This window comes from Manacus vitellinus, unplaced genomic scaffold, assembly GCF_001715985.3.
Source record: "Manacus vitellinus isolate BGI_N305 unplaced genomic scaffold, ASM171598v3 scaffold_8_pilon, whole genome shotgun sequence".
NCBI classification, from domain to species: Eukaryota; Metazoa; Chordata; class Aves; order Passeriformes; family Pipridae; genus Manacus; species Manacus vitellinus.
Genome location: NW_021940864.1, coordinates 4230013 through 4251692, shown reverse-complemented (window position 1 = coordinate 4251692; position 21680 = coordinate 4230013). Strand labels below are relative to the sequence as shown.

Below are 21680 nucleotides of genomic sequence, written 5' to 3'. Positions count from 1 at the left end.
GCTCAAGGCATACCACAGCAGAGAGTTCCCTAGGGCAGCTCTGCACAGAGTCCACTAATTTTTTCTCCAAGTCTGTGTGCATATCCTCGCAATTTCATCACGCAAAGTGTATGTTGATTTAACAGATAGGGTAAGCAGAAAGGAAGGAATGGAAGAGTTTTCGCAATGATCTTAGATATTTCACTTGAAACCCATTAGTTTGCAGGCTAGATAATCCCATGTGTAAACTATGTGTATCTCCTGACTCAGTCTTCTTTACCAGGACCTTTTCACTTTCAGCTTGAGGGCTGACAGAGAAAGGCACAAAGTAATGTTTCACACGGGCTTCTAAACAAAATAATCTGGAAACTATTACAGTAATGGGAAACTGGCTTATTGGGTTCCTACTGGTCCCCTATGAACAGGCTTAAAGAACTGTTGGGGTGATGCCCTATAGTTCTCGTGAGACAACATACTTCAACAGCTAACACGAATGTGGAAATACAGGGACGGTCACCTCTGCGCTGCTCCTGCAGCACTGCCGGCAAGCGATCTCAAGGCAGATACTGGCCCTTAAAAACCTTTGTCATCTGAGACCCCAGGACACAGAAGCAAACAAAAGCAGAGAGAATTGGGAAGAGAGCTCTTACAAAACGAATTGCATAAAAATAAGACTTTATAACCCAGCTGCTGCCTAAGGATGAACTCTGCACCTTGCTAGTCTTCTCTTGACTTGTAAGATTAAGAGCTTCCCTGGAAAAACATCCATGGGGCATAAATACTGAGGATATGTGACTTGGGAATCCAAGCTGCTTTAAGTGCTTTTGCAGGTAGAGGAAATGCGCAGCATGAGAATGAGCAGCCTCCAGTAAAGGACTAAGTGAAAGGGGAGTTCAGTTACGACTAATCAGACCCAAGCACTAAAATGTCACCGTCACTACATTAAAACTCTGTTCTTTTCCACAGTGGAGACCATTAAACAAGCTCAAGTTGCACCACAGACTCACAACCTCCATGAGCACACTGACACTTCTTGGTGCAGAGAGAGGCGTTCCGAGCTTTTCCTACAACTGTGAGCCCTAGCTAGTCAGTCAAACTGTGTGCATCCTCTTGTCACCCATCCTCTGGGGTCATTTTCTGCCAAGGACATGCCTGTGCACATTAATTGCACAGAGCGTTTTAAACATGAGGCGAGGGACCTGCAGACCTAATTTTGGAGATGAGGACAAGCTCAGAGACTGGGACAGGAAAGGAGAGCAGGGCTGCAGGGAGCTGGCTGAGGCAGCCAGAGGACATCTCCAATGCAGACAGGCTCCAGATCCATGCCCTGCTCAGACCATCCACACTAACCTAGTCCATGAGCAAGGGATCCCATGAAAAAACTGCATCTGCCTGGGGTTCTCTTGGCACATCCCACAGGTGTCCCCGTAGAGATGCAATTGTTCTTTACTAACCAGTTTTCTCACTGGGGGAAAGAAATTATCTCTCCTTCAGGACAGCTGGCAAAGTGACACGGGGCAAACAGCACCATCAGGACTGGGCACCTTTCTTCCCTGTCACACTGATGCCTCCCGGTGTGAGATAAAGCAAAGTAACCCCCACAGCTCTGGCAGAGGCAGCCAGGAGCCCCGTGCTGCTGAAGGAAGCCTGCAGAGCTGAGCTAAAACCAGGCAACCAAGTGAGGGTCTGGACTAACTCTGCAGCCCCTTCTGTACTGAAGCAGAGAGTGGTGGGGTCAGCAGCAGCACTCCCTGAAACTGCAGCACGTCTCCCTGCTCTTCCTTGTGACTCTTAGGAATGATTCACAGTACAAACTCCAGACACTTGAGGAACTACAGCCTGTTCCAGCATCATGGCTCAATTTTTCAGTGTTTGAGGTGTGGAGGACTTCTGCACCAAAGATCTGAGACATGAACGTTGCAGCCAGGTAAGTGCTGGTGTTCACATGTGCTCCTAATGTGCACAAGCCCCACACCTGGGCGCACACCTCCTGCGTGCACACACATGGAGGAGGCATGAACACACCCAGCCCGATAACATGAGATTGTTTGTATTCATTTACTGTAATGTTTTTTGTCCTTGGGACTGAAATTCATCTCACCTATTTTTAGACATGTTCAATGTAGATGACTGCATCTATGCTAGTTAACTCCTTTTACAGTCACAGCGCTGCTCAGCCTCAGCTCCTCTTGTGCTGTGCAGGCAGGTCACATACACTGTGCTCTGCAGGGGCCTGTTTCTCCCCACGAAGGGAGGCTGGCTCAGATCTAGCTATTTGCCACAAATCTCACCACAGTCATCATTAGGTACTTCTAAAGTCTTTTCATCCAAGCTCTCCTCTTTTTCACCTGCCTTTCCATATCAGCCTTATGTGATGCTTTTTTCCACTACCTGCAACTTTTCACATGGCTTTTCCCTCCAATTTCTTCTGATCAGCTTTTGCGCTCCTTTCCTCCCAAACTTCCCAGTCTGCCTCCATCCCACAGCACTCACCTCTCCTTCCACTCTGCCCCTGCCATTGCCCAGAAGTTCCATCAACCTCTGCCCTCTTCCTCACAGGACACAACTCTACCACCTCTGCACCCCACCTTGGGACACACTCGCTCACTTCCCCTCGTCCGCATCCAGCCACCACTGTGCCCCCACAGCTGCGTGGGGCTGTCCCCACACCTGCACCGGGTTAGTCCCCCACGTCCCCCCTCGCAGCATGCCGACCCCTGACCCAGGCAGGCTCACCTCACACAGCTGCACGCCGCCATCCCGGCTCTGCCCGGCCTCCTCTGGGCGCTGCTTTGCTCTGCGCGGAGTGGGAAGCCGCAGGGACGTGTACGATTTACACGTGGCTAGAGCAGATTCCCAGATGGCTTCACAGCTTCCCTTGTATTCTCTTTAGTCTTCCTGGCCTCCGTGGTCATTTCCCTTTTCCACCTGCCTTTCCCCTTCCTGCCCGTCTTATCTCTCTCTCCTGGCCCTGCTCTCCCACGGCCGGGCCGCTCCCACGGCCGCCCCATCCCGCTCCCCGCAGGCACCACCCGTGCAGCCCCTTGCCCCCAGCACTCACGGCATCGCCTCCACTTTGCAGCTGGAACCGGCCTTTGCCCGGCTGCACCGTGAGTGTCGCAAGCGGAGGACAGCTGAAAAGACAATCAGGAAAAAGCTGGGGAGCGTCCGCAGCTGAACTTGACAAAATCCTGGAGAAAATACAGTCAGAAAGGGAATTGTGCTCCAGTTCCAGTTGGAGCATGTGACGGGATTGAAAACCCTTTGTATGCCTCTGTGAGAACAAATAAAGGGGGGAAATAAAAGGAAATGGTGAAATGATGAGAGTGGAGAGGCAAAATGTGGGACTAAGGGGAGGAAAGAGAAAAAGAAGACAAGAAAACAGGAAAAAACAGGTAGATTCTTAGAGGCATTTCACACACTTTTTTTAATGCACTTCCTTTGAATTATCTGTGCTGGAGGTATTTTCAACCCAGCTCCACTTCCCTTGAAAGATTAATTTGGCATTCATTCAATTCTCGGATGAGCTTGCAAAACATGAAAGAAGCTGCAAGTGTCACTAAAATATAGGATCAGCCTCAAATTTGAGATTGACAACTACACACCTTCCTCCTTGATAGCAAAATGGTGTCTTCTCTTATCCTCTCCCTCGCTCCTCACCTACCCTGACCTCACCATGACCAACTCCCAATAAAAGCAAGTTTATTTTTCTTCCAAATGGCATGGTAGGCATTTCAAAATTACGTAGGATCCTGATCAAGTTGAGAGATTAACTCATCTGGAATCTGATCCAAGGACACCAAGGAAAAGATTTCTGCTTCATCCCTGGGTGCACATGATGTACATCATCAAAAAGAAATGCTCTGTTTGCTTACAGACACAGCAGTGGTAGACTTAAGTCCTCTTGGCATGAACAACAGCCCTGACCTAGGAAGAGAAACTGAAGTCATTTCAAAATTGTTGACTGAACTTTCACAGAATGTACTCAAACCACTTTTTCCATTGATCTGACGAGTCTGGTTACTCAAACAGCTCCTCAGCCTACTTCCTGTTCTGCTGGAGAGCTCAGCAGTCCTACTAAGAAACAGAGGGAAAAAAAAAACAACTAAAATCTAACTTTATTTTGAGGTCATCAGAAATAGCTCTGGTGGATGGTTCCTATTTTTGTTCCAAAAATGTATTTATAACTTTACTGACAACGGAGGGCACAGCAATCTGACCTGTCCTGCTCCCTGAGATGCCAGTTCAGCACAGTCGGTGAGCTGAGCCCGTGCACCAATGCCAACAGTCCTCAGCTCTGAGCACAAGAAACCTGCTGTAGGAAGAGAGGAGAAACTTGGTCTTTGTGCCACATTTTGTTGCTGGTCTGCCTTTGCTGTGATTTCAGATCCCTTGAAGGAGCCTGCTGGGAGGGGGGTTTTGCAATGCAGGCAGCTCTCCATGATCTAGCCATTTATATAAACAATGCACTAACCCAGCCCATCTGTGTTTCGTGTTATTCTTACTCTGGATCAAATTTATCCCTCCTGCAAGCCCACCAGAACCAAGAGAGCTACAACAGACTTGATTTGGCCCAATCTTATTCCACTCTTGCAACTAAAATGAAGTGACATCATAGAGTTTTGATTCTCCCCTATAAAGATGAGAGGGAAGAGTAGTACAAGTGAGCAGTTTTTGCTGGCCCTGGTTCCTGCAGTAGCAAAAGAAGGCAGCAAGGGACCAGCAGACAGCAGCAAATAAACTCTTTCCAGAAAGATCAGCTGGAGCAGCCACTGCAAAATCAGCCACTGAACTACACCTGGAGTCTCCCTTCCTATTCCAAAAACCACAGGATATTTTTGTGATTAGTGGTGAAATCTGTGGCTTATCATTACCCAATATGAAAATTAATGTGTCTTAGGGGTTTAAAGGGATTAGCAGGTATTTTCCAAAGTATTCTATCTTTGGAGAATTTATTCCCCAAAGTTCTTACATGAGCTGCGCTGCTTTAGAGATGTTAAGTGCCATCACATTGTTAGTGTTCCCTGCGCCAAAGCTTGTTTCTCAAATCCCCACTCGCTTCAATAAACACTGACACCAAGTAATAACATTCAGTACGTGTGTTGCAATGTTACAGCTGGCCACGCTGTGTAAACTGACGTGCAATTCAATTCCCAAGCAAGTAACTTAATTGCACAGTATATGGAAAATGTTGCTGTTATGCACACCTCTGTTTTCTGACAATAGCCAGTAAAGCCACTTTCTTCCCTTAATTTTATATTCTGGAAATATTCTAATTCTGTTTGTTAACGCCATCAGTGGTTCTAGCTAGGTTTCCAAGGGCAGCTGCTCTCCAGAAGACCATCTGTACATTGTATGCAACCTTCAAATCTGCACTCCTGGTGCTATTTCACTGAAGTCAACCCTGCACATGGAGCACCTGAGAACAGTGGGCAGCCCACCAGCTGGAATGGGGCACACCCAACATCCACGCCCATGCTTTGAAGGGCATGCTAAAGAGAAGAATATACTTGTCTTCCTCCCCCTGGAGGAGCAAAGACACATGCCTATCAGCTGGAAAGGAGAAAAGTGAACACTGCAGCATCTTAATTCAAGAGGCAAACTGGGGAACATGTCAGCATATCTGATGAAAGTAAACTGAAATACAAATACCCTTAGAGCTGCCGGAGAACACCTGGCATCATTTCATACAGCACCTCTGCACCATTCAATGACAAGGTGGTTTGGGATGGTTCAACAATCCTGCTTGCTATTTTCTGACTGGTAGCAGAGCCTAAGATTCCTTGTTGAAAGATGTGTACAACCTTCCACAGATTGTTGCCCAAATGCAGTTGTTTAGTTGGAAAATTACTGCCTTCCCACTTTAACATAACCAAAGCTGTTCTCCCATATCCTGGCAGCTGCTTGTGTCAAGGATTTGGGAATCACCTTTACCTCTAGAAAAAGTGGTTAGTTTTCAAAGTGTATTTCATATAAACTATCGACAGGGAAGCAGTGTGAGCCTTCTTCTGCAGTTCATATGGTCCTTGCTCTTCAGTGACCGCCTGCATCTCTATCTGCACCCCGACCTCCTCAGCCAGGAGAGGACCTTGAATTTTGGTAGGGATGCAACAGTCGAATGCCACCTGCTCTCCCAGGCCTCATGACAGGCGTACAAACAGGAAGGCAGATTTTGCTTTAGTTGTGTATGGGCTTTTTGTTTCAGCTGGGGCGGGGAGGGAGAGCTGGCGTTCTCCGATTGTTACAGGAAAACCGAGTCAGCTTACATGCTCTGCCCTTCTGGCCTTTCTTTCCATTCAGTCCAACTCCTGACCAAGAGAAGCAGCTATTTCAACAATCTGTTTGCCCTCTCCTGCAGTTTTAGTGTGAGCTCTGCCTTGTTCTCACAGCCCCCAGCTCTTGCAGTCAGGTGGCTGAGACTCTGAGCTTTCATTTTTAAAAAGAAAGTACATTTCTAGACTTCTGGCTTGCAGAGAACAGACTGAAAAATCGTCCCAAGTGTGAGTTAAAGGCATAGAAACTAGAAAAACAATCAAACCCAGCACTTCCAAAAAAAACTCTGAAACATTTGGTGGTTTTTAAGGCAATCCTCATTGGTTTTGGGAGAGCTTGAGTTGGCAGTGTTTGAACAGTAAATGCATGGTTGAAGGAACTGCATAGCTGATACACACACTCTGGTCTTGATTCCTCATCCCAGTGCAGGCCCTAATCCCTGCCCTCCCCACTGCTGGGGTACCCAGAGCCACCACAGAAAGCAGTAGAGCCATCCCAGCTCCCACTGCTGCCAGGACAGCAGGGAGGACAACCCACTCCCATGCTCAGCCACTGCCAACCCCTCACCTCTACAAATCTCTATGATAAAAACATCCATGTCCTGTCCACACCATGAGATCCATCCTTCAGTAACATTAAAGCTACAGTGCGCCAGAAAAATGCTTTCAAACCTGCCTATTCCAGGTAAAACCCAGGATCTTCCCACGAATGAAAAAGGTCTTTCCTATGGCCCCTGTCCAAAAGGGGCTGCTGTTAAAAAGTTTGCTGTCCCACACCATAGTATCTTTTTTCTCCCTCTTTTGTGCCCGAACCCTCCCAAGGCACAGAGGAAGGAGCTCAGGAGACAGTCAAGGTAAATCTCAGCAAAGGAGGCTCCACTCCAGTCACTAAGGGATGGACTTCAGCTGAGGAAATGACACAATGTGTCCCAGCCAGGCAGTGGGGAACAGTAAACTCAGCTATGGCTCATCGTACAGCAAACACACGTGTTCCTTCCCCTCTGCCCGGGGAAACTCTGCAGCACGTTTTGGCTACAACAAAATAATTACTAGCTGTTTGCTCATTTTCCTTTAATGAATCAGTTGAATGAGACCAGTGTGAGTGTCGGAGGAGTGAAAGTCTGTCATTCAGCTGTCTGCAAACTCCAGCCTCTCTGAAGATTTCTAGATCAGATTTCAGGGCCTCAGGAGTTTGGGTTATTTTTCTAAATGAGGTTCGACATTGCATCTTCCGCAGAAGATGCCAGTTATCTACAAAACCTACAGCTCTTATTCATTTGATACCACAGGTTTCAGTTTGAATCACAGCAATGTGTGGTTGACCTCAGATTAAACTAAAGTACTTGCTCCATGGCATTGGACCTTAAGGTTGGCCAGCACGGGAGCTGGACAGTTTTTTTAACATCAGAGCTCAACCCTAAAACAAGGGGAGAGGAGATGTTCAGGTTGGGCTGAACGCAGCTAAGATCATGGGGCTGTGAAAGGAAAACTCTGAAACATCTCATGTGGAGTCAAAGTAAAAGGAGGTGTTTTATTTCAGATTATGTAAGTCCTAAAAAAACCATTTTTCTTCTTTCAAGGTCAACTTTTAAGTGAAAAATGCCATTTTGAATCAAATCTACATTTCAAATACTTGCAAAACATAAACAAACCATTCCCAAAATGAAACAGTTCATTCTGAAAGTGTCAGAATGACACTCATTGCTATTTTTAACATCGCTCCCTCTTCCCCCACCTCTGTATTTTTTCTAGGCCAGAACTATTCAGAAAATGTGTTTGAATTTGTGAATCATTTTGACTCCCCCTCTCCCTTGACATTTGCTGGAAAATCTATTCTCTGCCAAAAAACTGTTCTTCCAGATCCAGCCAGCTCCTACAATCTCCTGTCCTGCCAGAGTTTGTCTGGATGAGTCTGAGAGTCTGACTGCCTTGGGGACACAGAGTGGGCCAGGAGGGCAAACCTCAGCATCCTTCCAGGCAGTGATGGGCTCTGTGGTACAGAGCAGCCCAACTCTCCACCATGGTTGCCCTGAAAAAGCCCTGGGCCATCCCCTCTGGAGACTGAACAGGGAGCTGGGCTCTGACAGAGGCCACCACGCAGAGGGAGTTCCTCATCAGGATGTGGCTTCCAGATATGAGGGGAGTGTTTCAAGTTTTGGTTCGCTTGGAAGAATCTTGCATTGTAAGCCAGGCCCCTGAAGGTTAAAGGGGTGTACCACGGGCGCTTGGAGCTGTCTCCTATCAAGGTTACAAAAATTTTGGCTTCGGACTCAATCAAAACCTGACAGTTCCAAGGCTTGCAATGCAATATAGAGGCTTGATTCTTTGCAGCCTGGCAATTCAGAGAACAATTGATGCCTTTGCAGTGCAACTGCAAATGTTACTGCTCCCATTTGTGTTTTGCTCCTACCCTGAAACTTTTAGCAAGTGGAAAACTTGCATCTTTTTCAGTAGTCACATCCAACTCATCTGTATGTCTTGCAGATTTTTTCAGGATAACATCCCTAACAGAGTCTTTCCAGTCTACTCACCTGACTAAAATTCACCTTCAAGGCTCATCACCTCATATCCCAATTCACATCTCAATAGCCTTTGCTCTGCAGGCTTGCTCTGCAAAGATCCACCAAACCCATTGCTGAAAGACTGCTTTTCAATCTGTCCTTTGGCCCCTCTGTGGCTCCCTCAGCCTCCCTACCTTGACTCCTCCTGAGATGCACGTCTAAGCTACTCAGCTTTTCTTTCAAGACTGTGATTTATTCTATTCCCATCACTTCTTATTTCAGTGCTGAAAGGTCAACTCCTGCGTATGCTCAAGCATGAGATCAGCCTATATTAAACAGGCTTCTCTGAGCTTTCTCCCTTCTGGGAAGGGTTCCCATCCACAAGAACAAACCTGGGCTCTGGAACTGCCTTTTGAGCTTTCCAAAAACTCCAAACCCAAATACCAGAGCTGGTCAGGGTATGCAACATAGGAACAGACAATAGCAGACAAGGTGGCATTGTGCTACCTCTGCATTTGTCTCTCATTACCAGCCTAACACCTGGTCAACGTTACGGTCACTTGTGACCACCTGGACTTCTGTGCTGCTTTCCTTGGCTCAAAAAAGCAGTTCCAGCAACACATGGTAACAAGAGAAAACAGAGACCTGAGGAGAGAGGCCAAGTCTTTTCTCCTTGAGATGAGACGTGGATGAGGGGCTGCTAATGGAGAAGCTGAGCTACAGTCCTGGCTTCAGACCATTTGTTTTAACCTGCTGTGCAAGGTGGCTTCAACAAGAGACAGATGACATCAGTTGCTCCTTCCTCTGAGGGAGAGTCTGGTTTGGAGCTGCTTTTCCAAAAGCTCATCTTTATATCAGCTTTACGCAATTTTTTTTTCAGCGATGGTACATCTTGCTCAAAAACTGTGACACGCACTGTTTGTGTGTGAAGGTGGGAATGTGACATCTGACAAGGCAATTCTGTTCACTTCACAAAAAGATCAAAGTTAGTTCCCTCTCTGCTGAAAGTACGGAAGGGAAACACAGGATTTGTCAAGCAGAGAGATAAACTGAATTGAGAACATTTTATACACAAATTCCTAGGAGAAGATTAAAACAAGGGAGTTGGGAGAGTACACTTGTCAAGGCTTTTGCAAACAATTCTTTTTCACATATTCTTTTAAAATACAACAGTAATTCAGGTGGCTACAGACAAGACACGGTTCTAAAATCTCTTTCCTTTGTTTTCTTTCTGGCCGCCCTGGTCTCCACCCAAGTAAGACATTCCTACGACGAAACCCCAGGGTGAAGGGTTGTCAGCTCTAAATAAATATGGCTCTGAGGAGAGAGAGAATAATTAACATGCTCTTTCTGAAACTGCTTGGCAATTACAATTCCAGGTGTCTTCTACTCCTGTGACCACGTGCCTTGCTTCCAAGGTGTATCTATTAACGGTAGCCCAAGACTGCTTAGGGTTGCTGCCCAGGGGTGAAGCTGTGTGCCAGTCCCTGGGACTCTGAGGTCAGAGTGGCAGTGCCCATCTCTCCTCTTCCTGCTGCCATGACAGGCACATACCTGGCACATACCTGGGCTGCACACACTTGCTGGTATCCCACACTCCTTCTGAAACAGCACCCAGAGGTGGGAATATCACCCTGGGGCCTTCCCGGGTCACTTTGTGTGAGCACCGAGGGCAGCATGAGGTACGAGGTGATGCTGAACTGGCCTCAATGGAACTAAGTTGATGCTATGCAGGCATGGATGAAAAAAAGGAATTTGGCTCCATTTCAGAGTTCAAAGAAATATTTGAGCCTATGGGCACTGATTCAGGCTCATCTCTAATTATATCCCAAGCTCAGCCTTTTAAACTTGTTCTTTAGTCCTCAGTAAGGGTCACTTTGCAGTTGTTATTTGAGTTTCTTGCCAATCTGTTGTTGGATTTTCCACTTGACATTATTAAGGGATTAAGTTGTTTGTCTCATCATCTTTTATCTGTCCTGTTGAGTTTCCTAAAAACAGACTTTAGCCAGACCAGAGAAGATAGGAGGGAAAAAAAGCCCAACACTTTAAAGAGATAATCATGGTTTGGGATTTGTCATTATTATTGTTTAAATTTATTACTTTGGATATGTAAACTTTGCTGACTCCTTTAATCTGGAATGTATTAAAGAAAGCACTAGGCATTACAATAAGTCATTGGATTATACTGTCCCAGTTCAGCTACAGCTGTGGAAGAAATATATAACAGGAGATCCTGCAGAGTTATACATTTTAGACTTAGCTCATCAATTGCCATAGAGAAGAAGACAAAAACAAATGTAGCTGAGCCTGGAAAGAATGCTGTTAAAATTGGAGAAACATTTAATGTGAGTAGCCTAGGGGTGCAATAACTTTGCCTGTAATTTAACAAAACCCACCCACATAAAACATACCAAGAGAGATTATAGATTGGACTCTCTGATCTGCAGTCTGCCAAAAAAGCAAACCTGACTTTTTTCCTCTTCCTACAGATGCAGGTTTAAATGGTCCCTGCAGAGTGTTAAATACATATTACCCGTAATAGCAACAATACTACATTTGGAAACGTTGCTAATTCTCTCCCCAGCTGCTCTGTACCTTGCTTGCAGTGGGAGGATGCCCCTGGATATCTAGTGCGGCTTGTGGCTGCCAGCAGGGCAATTCCTATGGTCCACATGGTGAGAAAGAGCCTGCTCACTTCCCCCTCACTCCCACCCTCCTTGGTGCCCTGGTCTCCTCTCTTTTGAGGGGTACACATGGGCTTGTACTTAAGTACCCATTTAAGTACAATGTTTTGAACATGTTTAGCTCAATGGGACAAAAGCTATTCCTACGCCTTCCCAAAATGCCTTCTCAAAGTACATTTGCAAAGAACAAGGCTCAGTGGTGATCTGAAGGCCAGCCTTGGCTCCTCCCCTTTTCCCGAGCAGCAGGGATCGGAGATTGTTCATCAAGAAACAAGAGAAAAACACCCAACCGTAAAATGCACTTTCCAAAAAGCCACCCTGCAGATCTTTCCATTTATAAACCTCCTGTCCCCAAAGGCTCTGAAGCACTGTACCTACCAACAGGTAAACCACACCACCCCACCCCCCCCCGCAGGGACTGCATCTCTGGTTCATTAATTCAGTTTAATATTGGATTTACCACAAGATGTAACTGGAGACATGCAGGGGTGAGCAAGGCGAAAAATGATCAAGGACCAAACCTGCAGCATGCTCCTGCTGGCTTCAGCGGAGCTACAACAGCTTTTATCAGCATTTTATCTGACCCTAACAAAAGGAACGAATTGTTTAGCAAAGGAAGAGGGTTCTTTGATTCTATCTTGCTGCAGATGAATTGCCCAAGCAAGGGCAAAGGGACAGGAAGCGAAGGGGGAGGAGAAGGAGGTGATGCTGAAGGTAGGTGCTGCCATTGCTTAGCCCTTGCTAAACAGCCCCTTCTGCAAAAGCTGATGGGGTGGGAGGAGAGAGTTGTGCCTGCTCCCTGCCACAGCCATTCTCCCAACATGTTGTGCTGGTTATTCCTGGTGTTGGTATATTGGTCTTCATTTAGGCTGAAGGGCATTTTGTGACAGTGAAGACTGCAGGCCTCATGAGACCTCCCTCTGCTTCACACCATCCAGGAACCCTGTTGTCTAAGACCTCAAGTACAAGGCTTAAAGTCAAGGATGAAAGCCCAGAGGTCAAGGAAGAAACCCTGAGCAAAACTCGCATCAGTTCAGCGAGGTCCACATCACAGCAACTGCAGGTGCCTACCTCTCTGCAAATCAAATGTTTGAAGAAACAGTAAAGACACAACCTGACTCTGTCCTTAGAATCAAACTCATTAAAATGTCTGTCAGCATATCCCCCCAGAGTCCATATATGTCTTTCACAGAGACAAGGGATGCTTTACTATTACTTAAAACCACAACAGTGCTGAATGCTAATGAAGTTCCTGTTGTGTAGCACTGATCAGATAATGTACTGTACTGCTTACAAGAAGAAATTGTAAGTGTTAAACACTTGTTGTTTTACCCCCTGGCTCTCCTTCCAAAAGTAATCCTTGTGTTTTGACCAGCAATAAATCTTATATCTGAAAGGAAGAATTGAATTCCTTCCACTGGGCTCTCTTTTCCCATGTCATTAATGAAAAGAATGTTCTTTAATATAAAAGAAAATTGATTCTTTCTTTTCATGGCCAAAATGTATGAAAATATTGAAATAAATAGTTTGAAAAGGCTAATATGGGTCTTAGCACTGTGGAGCAGCTTTAGACTCCAATATTGCCCATCTCTGAGAAACTAATGTCAGAAACCACCAGCACTCAGTAAACACAATCCGTGGCTGACAGTGGCAGTGAGGATCTCCACAGGCACACAGCCTTGACAGCAGCTCTGTGTGCTGAACTCCCACAATGGCTGGGAAAGAAGAAGCTGCAGTCTACGTTTTCCAAAAGCTTCCACCAGTTCTGAGTGCATCCACAGTACCTACACCAAGGCTGAAACTTGCAGCTGGAGACCCCGAGCTTCTGAACATACCCACACCAACTCACACTGAAAGGCACTGCTGGGTTATCATCTCTGTCATACAGCAAATCACATTTTGCTGCCTAAACATTGATTTAAAAGCCAAATCGAGGCCCTTACTTTTAAGTCTGGTAAAGCTCAGACTGGGGCAGCTTCCTGAACTACTTGCAGCTGTTTTGCAGGCTATGCATGACCTGAGTTTTTATCTATACGAATAAGAATGAAATTCCAACTAATTTTATTGCAGACATCCAGTCTTAAGCACACTCTTGGTCTTAATCCTCAAGATCCCATCAGAGTCAACAGAGAAGAAAGGTACCTTAGGAGAAGACTTATCCTGAGGAGACATCCAACAGGCTAAGCAAGATGGATGCCATAAAAGAGCTATTTCAAGTGACCCGGCAAGTATAGGAGCCCACACTCCCCAGAAAGTCACATTTGAGAATAGGGATTAGGCTGCAAAGTTATTCAGTGATTTGAAAATATTAACATTTAGTTTTCACTGTCTATTAAATATTAACATATCTTTCTTAGAAAGCTTGGCTGGGCTTCATTGGAAGAAAGCAGGTCAAATTTACTGCAGAAATTTACCTACTGGTATAAACAACATAATCTCTAACCATTACAGAAGACTAATCTTAGCTGAAGCGACATTTAACATCATACATAGATGCCATTATTTCTCTAGTGAGCTAGAACAGAATTAAATGAAAGAAAACATTAGCTCAGCAGTGGCTTTCAGCCATCGCATGGCACGCGAGAGCTCAGTGCTGCGCTAATATTTTCTTCACATGTAAATCTGTCCTAACACATTACAGGAATAATATGGAAAACATGAGACAGGTGCTGACTACAGTTTGGGTTTTGTCATTGCAAGCCTCAAAAGGTAAAGGCAAAACTCTAAAGTTTCCACTGCTCCGTGAAATTCACTCTGCGGACATTCAGCTTAACACCCGAAGGGTCCAACCAGCCAAGCTCCTGACACCCTGCAATTCCCAACAGAAGAGGAGGAAATCTGAACGTTTCAGAGCTGGGGACCCTAAGAATGATGGGCCTAATGTTTGTTCTTCCTGCACCTCAGAAATGCCTTTTTTTTTTTAACAACTCTTTATGAACGCTTTCATTGTGGAACTGTTTGAGAAACAAAATATGCAAGAGACAGCAGCTGTGCTAGCAAGTAAGTCCCCCTATGAAAAGGATCTGCTATGTGCCATGTAATTCCTGCACTGTCAATCATGGGGAATGTGCACAGAGAAGAAACCCTTCCCAATGAGCTTAAAAGTGCTGATGAAAACGGACTTGAAGTAGCACCATATGTCTCTCATTGGGTTATAGCTGCATCTTCACTTAGACTCTGTGGGTGGGAGCCCATAAGAAAGCTGCTTATTCCCTGAGAAGGCCACGTGAGAAGGCAGAAGATAAGCTACTGAATAGAGAGTGATGCTTTGTGAACTCCCTGGAGTGCACAGCCTCCATCCACAGGGAGTCTGAAGATCTGCCCAGTCCGCTGAGCACCAGAGGGTCCTCAGCTCATCCCAATAGACAAAATAGGCTGTGCTGTTCTGAAAATGGCAACACAGAGGTGTCCACCTCATCCTCCTCTTTATCCTGGTGTTCCCACAGGGCTGAAGGAGACTCCATCCTTTGGCAGCTTACCAGGTGTGCTAAGTACCTTCCCGGGTCAATGATGCACATTACTAGAGGAACAGTCACTCTTCTGAGCAAGCCAGCAGGGCCCTAATGTGTTAGACATTATATTGATGCTAAATCATAAGCTTAGGAGCTTTCAAGACAAACACAGTGGGAGGAAGGAGTAAAACACATAAACACAGTCAGCATAAAGATATACATTCAGGAGGCTTGCATGCATCACCATGTGGTCATGGTTTCTGTTACACGGAGACTTCCTGATCACAGTGACAGCTAGGAATGGGAATGAAAGCATATTTAACTTGAGTAATTTTCATAGGAACAAATCAGGAGTGCTGTTGTCAGCTTATGCCTTGGAACATCTCAAAGAGAAATCAGTAAGGGTCCCACACACCCTTGGCTGACACTAACCCTTTATAAACTTGGCTCCATTCAGAACTGTGTTACAGCCACTGTGAATCAAACAAATAAATCAATTAAAAAATCGCCTGTCAGTAGCAACGCCATTAGTTTTTTTCCGAAAGTTCTTGCCATTTTGCACAGCTTAATGGAAGCCTCTTATTCTGAGCAAACTGCTCTGCCTGCTGAAAGAAGCAGACATTTCACAATGTACCAAGTCACTTGATTAACTATTCTGCTGTACATCCTTGTGTTTCCACGGCGGCTGTGGGAAAGCCAGGAAGAGGAACACTGCAGTGTCTTGCACTGTTTTTCCAGGAAGGCTTTTTTTCCCTCTTGACATGTCATTTTTCTACAGTACGTGCTTGCACAATTTCTGCCTTTCCCCCCACTTGTCTGTCACTTTGTCTCTAGTTGCCGAGGAGTTGACAAACTAGGGAATTTAGGTCAACGACAGCGACTCACTAATGACAAGCATTGGAATATCTTCCACTTAAGGGGCACGTCAGTTTTCAAGATTGGGACAAATCTCCTGCTACTGAGTACACCCTGGTTAGCACCTCTTCTTTGGGAAGAGCAAACAGAGTTCCCCAGGAACAGCAAAACTAATACACTGGTATTTTTCCAGTCAAGAAGTCAGAGGGAGTCACGGCAAGAATGTGTCTCATTTTTGGTGTGACATCCCTTTAGGAGTTGGCCTGCCATCTCAGGCTACCTGTACCCTGGGACAAGGAGACCTTCTCACTCCCCTACAAACCCAATCTGTGCAATCAGCTGTGAGGAGAAAACTCCTCCCTCAGCATGAGACACACTGTGACAGAGACAGGCACCTTCCAACAGCCACTGTATCCTCCTGGCTTGAGTGGTAGGTGAGCGGAGGTACCCACTCCTTCCCCAGACTGCCCGTGCTGATGTCGCGGGGGGTGTGCAGGAAGCGCTGCCCCACAGCATTCCCAAACCACCGTGTCCCCATCCCAACATGGCGCCTGGACAGCCCATCCCTCCCACACAGCCCGAGAAGTGCAAGCGCTCAAGTGCCTTTGAAACCTTTCAAGCATCAATAAACAAGCCTGGGGTTTCTCCGGCAGCAGCCCATAGCCCGGGGAAAGCCACAGCTGCAAAAGCCCTTACGTGGAAGTTTACTCAGACCTTAAGTGGGCTTGCAATTAGACAACAGTAAAACGTCACATTGCTCTTACTGTCAGTGCCCTTCACAAGTCTGCAACTATCCCAGCTGGGTCACTGTTCCCCAGTGCTGCGCAGCCCACTGAGCACCAGAGCACTCCAGGGACAGGCAAAGCACTGAGTAAACTTTCAATTAACAGAGGCAGAGCCAGTTTCAGACACAGAGCTGCTCCAGGTCATGGTGTCCAAAAATGTGGCCACAATACCTCCCTCTCTTTCACTACGCAACGTCACTTTCTTACTGGCCAATTTTCAGGCCTGAACACAAACGAAGTTTCCTACCTGCAGTAAAAATGGAGGATGATCTGTCCATGCCAGATGGAGGGATCTGCCCATTTCCCTGGGGCATCAGGAGGAACTACAATAGACAGCCGGACATCCCTAACAGATCTCCTAAGCCAGACAGCCTCCAGAAAGGAAGGGCAGAAGCAGGCCTTTTGTTTATCAAACCTGTAAACATGCTATGTGAGATGTGCAGCTCATACTGCATCTGGACCAAGAACTGCTTTCCTGTTGCTTGTCATTACCTCTCCCCCAGGTACCACAGCCCTCCCCTGTGCCAGCAGCACCCAGTGCAGACAGGCAGGGTCCTCTGCCTGCCCAGTGTTTATCTTCCCAACCCAGAGGCACCACATTGGTTTCTGTCGGCCGAGGTCTCCCAGGATGTGACAGAAAAGCACAACTTCTGGAGAGAGCTTCTCATACATTGTCCCTCATTACATAACTCATTTCCAGACCATGTGCATCGTTAAAAGGAAATAGTGAGTTCATGAAAACAAATTAGTGTGCAACCTGACACTGCTTCAGTAGCTGCCTTCTGCTGTCATTAGGGATTTACAAGATACTGCCAACGAGTACACAAAGTTGGGTGTTATTTATATGAATCAGCTTTGAATTACTGGGCATTTGCACACCATCCTGCTGAGAAGTTGACTATAACCTGCCAAAGTCAGTGATCAGCCCTGCACGGGACCTGTGGAGCCCAGCGGAAAAGTATCATTGTAAATCAGCCCAGCCGCTCCCACTGAGACAAATCCAGCACTGAAACACAAAATCAATCTTCCTTGGGATGTCTGACATGTTCTGGACCAGATCTTCATCTCGTTTAGCTTGAGTAGTCCCACTGAGATCAGCTGAGTTACTCTGGTCTTAGACCTGATATGAGCTTGCTCTGATCCAGGCCTTTTGGCAATACAAACGAGCCTTGCCTGTTCACTGCTGAGCCACCGGCCTGGCTGGGCTCACTGGGGGCCACGGGAGGTAACACAGAGTCAGCTTGAGGCATCAGGAAGCTTTCCACAAGAGCATCAGGCATGCTTTTGCCCATCAATGAACTGTTTTCAGCAGCAAATCAGTGGGATCTGGCACTGGGAACAGTCATTAGTACAGAGAACAGAGCAGAGATTACTACAGTTTATGCACACAAAACCAGCAGAACTTAATCAGCAGCGGGATTGTAGCAGCTCCCAAAGGGAGTAAGCTGATTCATCAGCCGAGAGCCCCAAAATACAAAACTGTCTGCAAACACGATGAGCCACAGACTCGTAACTTCATTAACTGTGCTTTTACTCAACTGCTGCTCTATCCTGAGCAGAACTGAGCCTGAATTCTTGGAATAGGACAAAACAAGGACAAAGGAAAAGATACTTATTTCAGTCTGTTGAGTGTTTTACAAACCACAATCTCAGTTCTTCCAAGTTTGATACCTTCACTTAAACATTTCCAGCTTTCCTTGTGTTGTTGAACTTAGCAAGACTTTCACTACCATGTGTCTACAGAAAGTTAAACATAGTGAACCATATCACTGAAAGTTGATGGTTCTTTATCAAACTCTTTAAATTAATGGGTTGCTCTGCATGTTTCAGGGTGTTGTCAGTGCTGAGGTCGAATCAATGAATTGTCTCAGAGCTGGAGGATGGGAGAGACCACACGCCGGTTGGAGAACCTCGTGATGGGTGCCCTGCTCTGGAGTAAAGTGGTTCAAAGCCCTCTGGATAAATGGTGTGACAGCTCAGAGCAAAACACGCTCTGTGTGGAGCATTCAGACACAGAGTGAACTCCCCTAGTGACACAACAAATCCCATGACTGTCTCATGCCTCTGGAAAATGCCTCAAAGTTCTCCTCTCTGAGAAGACCTTTCCGCTCTAGGGGTAACACTACCCTGATGCCTTCTCTCGCCTGAAGCCTCACAACCAGCTCCTCAACAAAGAGAGATTGTGAAACAGATGAGCAAGCTTAATATAAATACCAAATAAAAATATGCTTACCTAAAATATAAGATACACACATGCAGAAAATTTTATTCAAAAGGGGAATTACCAGAAATTCTCAAGATTTTTGCTTCCATGTGAAAGACACACAGACACTACGCTGATGGGTATCAGTATATATTTCAACAGTTGGCCCACACAGTTTCGACTCCAAGAAGGAAATAAACTCTCCCTTAGGCTCATGTAAATCATGGGAAACCTCCAGCACCCAAGGAAGCTGTACTGAGGGAAAGCTGAGGCTCGTAACCACATGTCAGCAGAAGGCTGCAGTCCATGGATGCATTTTAAGCATGCCAGCAGGCAGCTTGCAGCACCAGGGAAGCTCTGTGAGGATCGTGCAGAGTACCAATGCTCTCTCCTGCAAGCAGGGGATTTTCCAACTAGGAACCCCTGTTCCAAGTTTGAAAGCTTTCATGTGAGGGAAAGCAAGCACCGCTGAGCAAATGGAAAGTTTCTCTGCAGACCTCTGCTGTGACAGACCTCTGCCCTGCCGCTGCAGCTGTGCCGCAGAGCGGGGATGCTGCCAGCCCTCACCCCACCTTCCCAGGGTGTGGTGCAAGACTCACCACTCGGGGCTTCTGCTGGTCCAGGGTCTGCAGGAAGGCCGGGGTCTGGTCCAAGGTGCGCTCGGGGTCACTGGAAATGTCCTCCTCGGACTCCTCCCAGGATGAGGAGAAGCCAGTGGAAGATGCTGAGGACGATGACAGCTTCCTGACGGGCAGGCTGCCGGGGGGCACGGCGCCCGCCTCCTCCTCCGGGCCCCCCAGGTCCGTGACAATGACGGCGGGGATGCTTCCGCCAATGGCTGGGCACTGGCCCTTAAGTTCTGTGGGGGCCACCACCACCTCCCCTTGCCGCGGTGCAGGCCCTGACTGCTCCAGGGGGCTGGTGCTCTCTGCCAGCTCCACAGCTGGCACCACTGTCATTGCTGGCCTCCCGGAGGGCTCTGCAGTGCTCAGACAAACCTGCACCCCACCAGCATCGGGGGCCTCACTCTCCCCATGGGCTCGCAGCCGGGGTCCAATTCCAAGTCCCACCACTGGCACTGTAGGGCTGGCGGGCCGGGGCCGGGATGGCCGGGGGCTCCGCGGTGGCTGGGCAGCAGAGCTGTGTGCCTGGATGTGTGCCTCGAAGAGCCCCACTTTCTGGTTCACCTGGACGTTGTGCAGCTCCCGTTGAAGTTGCCGTGCCATGGGGGGTCCTGGCTGCCCCTCTTCGCCCCGGCTGCCCCGCCGCCCCCCGGGGCTGCCTGGCTGCCGCAGGGGCTCCTCAAGTGGTGGAAAGAGGAAAGCGGGGCCACAGCGCGGGGAGCGGGGCGGCACGGGGGCCGGGCTGAAGACAGGGAGCGAGCGGCAGCTGCCGGGTGTCTCCGGGCCCCTGGGCAGTACTTGTCCGGGAGGAGGCGGCGTCTTGCTCCGGCCGCTTGTCACCTCGCTGTTGCTATTCATCATCACCAAGCTATTGAGCGCATAGCAGTACACGGCCATAGTAGTCAGCCGGGGTGCACAGGGGGGCCGTCGCCACTGCCGCCTCGGCGCTCAGGCTCCGCGGGGCTGCCGAGGGTCTCTCCCCGCCGGGACCAGCAGCATCGCCAGGAGGCAAAAGGGGAGCTGGGCTGGACCTGGCCCACAGCTCCATAAAACAGGACAGCTGAGGAGAAAGTGAAGCAGTGAGAGTAGTTCTGTGCCCTCCCTTAGCTCACCATCCAGCTGTGCACACGCAGCTGGCCAGACTCTTCCCTTCCTGTGTGCCCCTCCCACCTGCACACAGCCCCAGTGTGCCACCTCTGGGGCCTGATCATCAGAAGGATTTGAGTGAAGGGAAAATCAGGTTTGGGCGTTTCCCCTCTTCCCTACTCCCCACTCCAGGATGCCTGCCCACGCAGCTGCAGCAGCAGTGTCCAAGAGGACACACAGCTAGAAACAGTTCCCTCAACAGAATAAAGGAGTTAAGGTCAACTGATGTGAACTGAAAGTTGGTACCTTTCAAGTGTTGGCCCCAAAAGCTGAAGAAAGTTAAAGACTTCAAACAGCTTAAATTTGTCACCTTCCAGTTTGTCACCTATGAGCAAGATCAAGTCTCAGGAGCAGATTTCTGTTCAATGATACATGGACGATGACATAATGATACAGTCTTCCTTCTTGCACAGTTTTATATGGTATGGGGCCACATCTCCACTACTCCCCTAAGTTACCATGTGCAATAACATGGCTTTGCACATCTTCATGCATTCCTTGGCTAAACATGCCTCCCCTGTGCATGTCTGCCTTCTGGGGCATCAACCACTGCAGCCGCCTCCAAGTCAGAGCCCGGATCCCACAGGCAGAGATGTGCAGTGCTGTTTGTTCTGGTGAGTGTGAGACTGTGTACGTGTGTGACTCTGCTTTTGTAGGTGGCTCTCTGTGCCCCCGTGTACCTCAGCGTGCCTTCCGTCATGTCTGTTTGCTCCATGTGCCACTGGAGCTGCAGCCCCTATCCCATGCTGGGGCACGGGAACCCATGAGATCTACATAAACTCACTGCCCACATGAGCGCACAGGCTTGTTTACACACAGCGCGCTAACTCTGGCTATGGGTGTAAAAGCCTTGGAAGCACTTGCGCACGACGCTGTCAGCAGCAGCCCCGTGCCTCTGTGAGGCTTCTGGCAGGAAAATGCCCCCAGGTCTAAAAGCGCAGACCCCGCTGACTGTGTGACCAAAAGGTTCCCCATCCCTCCAGGCACTGCTTGGAGGCAGCGTGAGGCTCAGCAGAGCCCAGGGCAGTCACTCTTCGCAGGAATCCCCGGCAACGCAACGCTCCCAGCACTCTGGCTCGGTACGAAAGCAAGCACCGGCACAAGGTGTTCGGCCAGAGTTTGGGTGCGGGACAGCCCGCCCGGCCCCGGGGCAGCACCTAGCCCCTCTGCCCGCCCCCAG

At 47.9% G+C, this 21680-nt stretch overlaps 1 protein-coding gene across 1 annotated transcript in view; it reads right to left on the bottom strand.

The window, feature by feature from the left end:
- ITPKB (inositol-trisphosphate 3-kinase B) overlaps positions 1 to 20394 on the bottom strand; it is a 66632-nt gene extending 46238 nt beyond the window's left edge. The window contains exon 1 of the mRNA XM_008934827.3: positions 19331 to 20394. Within this exon, the coding sequence (XP_008933075.3) occupies positions 19331 to 20251 (921 nt within the window). The 5' untranslated portion in view covers positions 20252 to 20394. The remainder of the gene's footprint in view (positions 1 to 19330) is intronic.
- Between the last annotated feature and the right edge of the window lie 1286 nt (positions 20395 to 21680).